The sequence below is a fragment of the Cryptomeria japonica genome, chromosome 11, assembly GCF_030272615.1.
Source record: "Cryptomeria japonica chromosome 11, Sugi_1.0, whole genome shotgun sequence".
NCBI classification, from domain to species: domain Eukaryota; kingdom Viridiplantae; phylum Streptophyta; class Pinopsida; order Cupressales; family Cupressaceae; genus Cryptomeria; species Cryptomeria japonica.
In genome coordinates, this window is record NC_081415.1 from 578,184,221 (window position 1) to 578,190,470 (window position 6,250).

The following is a 6,250-nucleotide window of genomic DNA, read 5'->3' on the forward strand; positions in this document are numbered from 1 at the left end:
GATAGTTTGATAGTTTGACGTTTTCAGTTTATGATAAATTATACTGATAAATTATCTTGATAGTTTTTGGATTTGATTGTATGATCGATTTACATTTTCGAATCATTGAAATGAGAAAACTTGAAAATAAAAAATGATCATGAAACATGATCCAAAACGTAAATGAAAAAATCAATAACAAAGTAAAATCCACAGGCTATCAAGACAAGATCAGCAAATTTTTCATTCTAGATTTTAACATATTTATTATTTTCACAATTTCTAATACTATGGGGGACCAGAAGCAGAAGAAAGCATCACTCAATCAGAAGATCAAGTACAAAACTGAAGCGAATGTTATAATGCCAGTTAGAATAAAGAAAGTATTAAGGAGGTCTTCCATCCTAATCTTCGCTTCCTTCAATGTGCTCTGTTCTCTCAAGTATTTCTCACAGGATTCCAAAATTTTATTATGGTTCATACTCCTCCTGCAATACAGAGCTCTTTTTAGGATAAGCAGGCTGTTTCTCCCATTAACATGAGTTCCCATGATATCTTCCATCTGCATGCTCAGTTCAGTGATCTTTAAGCTGGTATGATCCCTTTCTAAAACTCTACACTTCATGACCAATTTACACTGTACAATATTGCAAGGCAATATGCTGTGAGCAGGCAATATGGAGCCAAAGCATATTACAGAGTCCTTGTCAGAGTACCAATGCTTTTGTTCAAACAGGGGACCCCAGCTTGAAACATTAGCAGCTTGCCCTGTTCTCCTGTTTATCACAATGCAGCTTAACCTAATATTTTCCTTCAAGTGCCCCCAAAATTCACCGCCCTTGTTAATGTCCCCAAGCACAATTGTGGGCAACTGATCTGGGCTAGTGTGATCCTCATCAAAGTTAATGAGATCAATCCTAAAAGAGCAGTTGCAGAACCACCCCTCAAAATCTTCTGGAGCAGGGATGCCCCACAAAACTTGAGAATAGATGAACTTATTATTGTATTGCACATCCACAAGACAGACAAAATCAGATGGATAATTAGCATCACCCAGATTCCTCAAGCGCCTTGAATTGGTCTCAGATGACTCAGACTGATCATAATCAATGAAGGGAAAACAGCTTGCATAGAAATTTCTAAACCCACCCAATGAAGAAGAGATGAATTGTTTTGCATCTGTGTTCTTTGTAGAAGGCCACACAGAGCAGCATGCTTCTTCCCATAAACCCTCTTGTCTTGCAATGGAACAGAAGTCTGAAGACACACATCCTGCATTTGCAAGTGTTATCCCATCCACACGATCCAAGATTTCTCTGATAAGGTCACTATTCAAACACATAACGTCCAGCTCACACCCACAGTGATGAAGCTTCACTGTGTACTATAGATGCTTATGCAAACAATCAAATAGTTGGGCACAAATTAAATACACCATGGAATTGTACAAGACACCTGATTCATAAAAGCTACAGAATCAACTCGTGAAATAAATGGCACTTAGATCAACAACTGACAAATCCCAAATGTAATATTCTTGATTCTGCGAAAAGAAAAGATAGTTCTAACTTAAAGGCTACAATTAGTCATGATTCTCTTCCATATACTAGTCATAAACCAGGTGCTCTTTGAGAAGAAATAAATGTTGGCACCAAAATGCATGAATTGAGATGGGTAGGACTTCCATGAAAAAGCAGGCATGCAAACCCCACAACGAAGACATGTTATAAGAATGCAGATAGAACTCTTAATGTTAATCCTGTTCATGACAAATGACAAATACAGGTGATGTTAATCTCAGTTATATCATTTGTCATTTACCATTAGTGGCTTCAGAAAGAAAGGAAATTTGTTAGAGTGCTGGCATAAGCCTGTATATCCAGCTTCCCGATCTGTCGCTGTCAGCATGCCCATGCTCTCCTACTGACGTGGGAACTTGTTATGGAAGTTGTTCTCTGGCTGGCGTGAAGATGATTAGTTACCTGTCATTCTCTATGGCTATATATACCTCACCCACCCACTGTTTATACTTTCTAGGCCTCACCCCCTCCATGCAAATGAAATTACTTTATTTGAGGGTAAAATAAAGTCCCTACTGTCTTTGAGGGTAAAATAAAGTCCTTACTTAAATTAATGGTGAGGTCTTGTGCATATTTCCCTATTTATTATTCTATTTATTTTGAGAAAATATTTTCATATATGTATATAGTGATAAATGACATAATTTAAGATGATCTAGAGTTATAAACTTATGAAGTCACAAATGGGTTCTAAAATAAACACTCAACAATAACACTCTAATGGGATTTGAACCTTGGTGGTAGGAACCAGAAGACCACACTCTGCCAAAAGTAGCAACATAATTTAATATGAAAAAGAGCACTTTTTTCTTATTTATAAATCAATCTACATAGACATGGATATTTATACATTTATCCTATCTTATTCTTACACTCACATATTTCAATACAATCTATTTTTTTATATCATATTTAATGAAGAACCTACTTCTATTTATTTGTTAGCTAGCTACATTTGATTGTTTGTTCCTTATGGGACACTTTTGTAGTCATAGGGTTGACCCTCTAGTCAGATAATTGTCCCTTGTATGTTTAGAATTCAAAATCCAAGTTTGATCAACTGGCCCTAGAATTACCCTCCTACATCGAGCTAACAAAAAATTTGGTAGAATTCCATTTTATGTGCTACCATCTAAAGGCATTTAATGCATTCATTGTTAGATCATCAAATACAAAAATTCAAACAATTCATCATAAAGTTTTGGAAGCTATTAATGAGCACATATTTTGAATTGGTGCACTAGAAATGAGCAACAAATATATATTATAGTGCCCTTGCCTATTGTCTTCAATATTTGTACACTTCTATCTATTGGTATAAGAGAACTTTTTCTCCTTACAATGAAATAACCAGCCTTCAATATACTTCTAAATACCACTAATTCCTAAATCTTTAGGAAGGGTACAAAAAAAACTTATCAATAAGGTGAGTCAAAGAAACTAACATCACTATCTCACTAGTCTACAATCCTCTCCAATATAGATTCTATGTGTACACAACTTAGGATCTAAACCTTTCATGTCATGGTAATCCCAAGCAAATGCTTGTTTATGAGACTTTAGCAATTCTATAAAGGACACAGTCTGATCTTGAGTGAGTTTTTTATTAATATTCAAACACTTACCTGATGAGACTTCTACTTGCTTAGTCAATCCAATCATAGATGCTTCAGTAAGATATGGTACTTGTACCTCATGCGACAACAATGCATGAAGCAAATTTGTGACTGCAGGAAAGTTGTCTAAACTGGAAGCATGAAGGATTGACTATAATGGACATGCAAAACTTGATGAACAACCATCTAATTGATTGATTGCTCCGTAATGATTCTGAAGGATATTGGAGAGGATTTCATTTTCCTCTTGAAGTTGCAGGAAAGGATCTCGATCTATCATCATAAGTTGTGCAACTGAATTGGCTTCATCTGCTTCTTCTCCTATATTAGGCCACACTGGTTGTTCCAAATCAAGTTGGGGTTTTGTTGGAGGATAAAGTGCAAGCTTCTTGGTTGTCATGCCATCTGAAATTGTCATATCTCCTAACCTACAACCGATAAAAGCACCTGTTATAGCTAACCAAGGTCTACCCAAAATAATGGGTTATCCTCCCAATGTTGCCTTTGGAGAAAGAATCATAAAGTCAACTGGATATTCCCAAGAGTCTAGAGTGATAACAAGATCTTCCACCATACCATTAGGTCTAACAATAGAGCTATTTGCCAGCTGCAGGACTATAGGGGCAGGTCTTAGAGTAGTAATATTTAGATGCTGCATGACATCTTTTGGCATTACATTGATTGCTGCACCAAGGTCGATTAGAGCATTTTGTACTTGTATTCCATTGTCGTCAATTCTAACCACAAGACTTCTAGGGCTGGAGTACTTAGGAATAATGACCTTCCCAAGCATTATATTAGCCAATTGACCTATCACATGAACTGTTTGTGGATCCTTTTTTTTCCTTCCTGGTTTCTTTAAACAAGCCTCTTTGATAGCTTTGCTATAGATGGCGACACCTTTAATAGCTTGGAACAAGGGAATTTTGACACAGACATGTTTCAGTTGATCTATAAGATCAAACATTGGTTCCTCCATTTTCTTTATTACTTCCATCTCAAGCCTTTGAGGGAATGAAGGTGCTATATCAGATTCTTGTGTCTGACTGGGTGGCACTAGCATACTAGGTAAATTATCTTTTTCAACTCCTTTTGTAGGTATCTCAGTGATAACAGGGGAAGAAGGTGCTAGTAGGGTTGTCCCTGATCGTAGGTGAATATCACTTATGCTTACAACATATGCAGGATATTGATTGGGATTAATAGAATAAACAAGTTGTTGTGTTTTACTATTTGGATTAGGCACAGGTTGTGCTGGCAATTGAGTAGGTCTAGGTGTGTTAGCATTTGGGTTAGGAGGAGGCATTAGGGCTTGCTGCTATTGAGGTTGTTGATATTTCCGTGGGTAACCAGTAGGCTGGTTTGGCCATTAATGTCCTCTCCTCCATTGGCATGTCTGCTGCCAATTCCCTTGAGGTGGTTGCCAACCCCCTTGAGGTTGCTGCCATGGAGATGGGGAATTATGATAATTAGGCCAAGTACTTTGATTATTCCAAGGTTGGGTAAGAAGGCTGCCATTGACTATTAGGATTATAACTATCTGTATAAGGACCATTGAAAGATAGTGGGTCTTGTGGTATACCTTGTCTTGGAACCCATGACCTTCTTTGTGCAATGTATAAATTTTTTAGATCTTTATCTCCTTCAATTGGTTTGAAATTTGGTGGAATTGATTTTCTTTTAATATTAGATATTGTTTTGCACTTGCAATCCTTTCTCTTTTGTTTACAATGAGGGCAATATCCTGCCAACATTGCCTCTACCTCCTTCTGCTTCTTTTTGGCTTGAAGTGTATTCAACTAGGTAGCTGTATTATTTATGATGTCTTTCTTAAAATTTGATAGCAAGTTAGTGATCTCCATCCTCGAGACTCCATTAGTGGAGGATTTACCCATACTAGGTTGGTAACCTATTCCTTTCTTAACAACTTCTCTAGAATAGTTTTGACATATTTTCTTAGTGTCTTCCCAAGGGACTTGAGTTATATCCCCTCCTCCCATTAGATCCAAGGCTTGAGTACAACTCTTGTTGATTCCTCTGAGGAAGAGAAACTTTTGAGATTCTTGACTGAGTGCATGCTTTGAGGATTTTTGCAAACATAATAAGAATCTTGATATGCAATCCTACAAACTCTCATCTTCCTTTTGCTAAATCCGAAAGACGTCATTTCCCCTCATATTACCACTTCTACAAAACTCTTTTTATTCCTCAATATATTTTGTTTTCATGACGTCCCAACTGTTAACAACATCTCTTCCTCAACTCATGAACCATCTTAATACTGCTTCTTTCAAAGTAGTAGGAAACAGTTTAAGCCTACGAGCATTTGTGGTGTAGTTATAGCTCCTATAGAGGATATCAAATTCAAACAGGAAAGTATTGTTGGCAACATAACTGTAGGAAAACTGAAAGGGGGGGAGGCGTGAATCAGTTTTCACCAAACTTAAACAAATTAACCTCAACTTTTGATATGACCAAGAACAACAATAGAAAAGATAAACATCACACCAACAACACACACAACACACAATTTTTTGATGTGGAAAACCCAGTCAAGGAAAAAACCACGATGGGATCCTACCCACAATATGATGATACTCTACAATAATATGTGTAAATATTAAAATAGGGAATGCACATGCATTTAGGCACATTGCCTAGAGCTCACTGCTAAAACAAAAAAGGGCTACAACACTGGGAGGGCTCACTGCCTTACAAAGATCAGACACCAATCCAGATTACATGAACTGAAAGAATAACATCTCCAAATGCCTGATCATAGTTCCGGTTAAGCACACTGTCTGTACTGCAACACTTCTCTACACATCTCCACACTTTTGAAAGATCAATTCACTTTCTCACACATACACCACTCTCAAAGAACGCAGACACAACCATGGACATACATTTTACATGATTACAACACTTATTTATACAAATAATCAACCTATATTTCAAGGTCGGGTAAACACACAAGACCTAATTACAAAATTATATCACATGATACATAAATCAATATGCAGACCAATACAATGTTGGAAAGGACATAGTATGTGATGCTCTACAAAATGGGCA

General features: G+C 36.8%; 2 protein-coding genes across 2 annotated transcripts; both read right to left on the reverse strand.

Moving 5' to 3' along the window:
- Positions 1-298: 298 nt before the first annotated feature.
- On the reverse strand, positions 299-1,722 carry LOC131859937 (probable F-box protein At2g36090). The gene has a single exon (XM_059214232.1). The coding sequence runs from the start codon at positions 1,319-1,321 to the stop codon at positions 305-307; it is 1,017 nt and encodes a 338-aa protein (XP_059070215.1). The 5' UTR covers positions 1,322-1,722; the 3' UTR covers positions 299-304.
- Positions 1,723-3,326: 1,604 nt separating this feature from the next.
- Positions 3,327-4,481, reverse strand: LOC131860349 (uncharacterized). The gene is made up of 2 exons (XM_059214745.1): positions 3,752-4,481; positions 3,327-3,598 (listed from the first exon to the last, which is right to left on the reverse strand). Exons 1-2 carry the CDS (start codon positions 4,479-4,481, stop codon positions 3,327-3,329), a joined length of 1,002 nt encoding a protein of 333 aa, XP_059070728.1.
- Between the last annotated feature and the right edge of the window lie 1,769 nt (positions 4,482-6,250).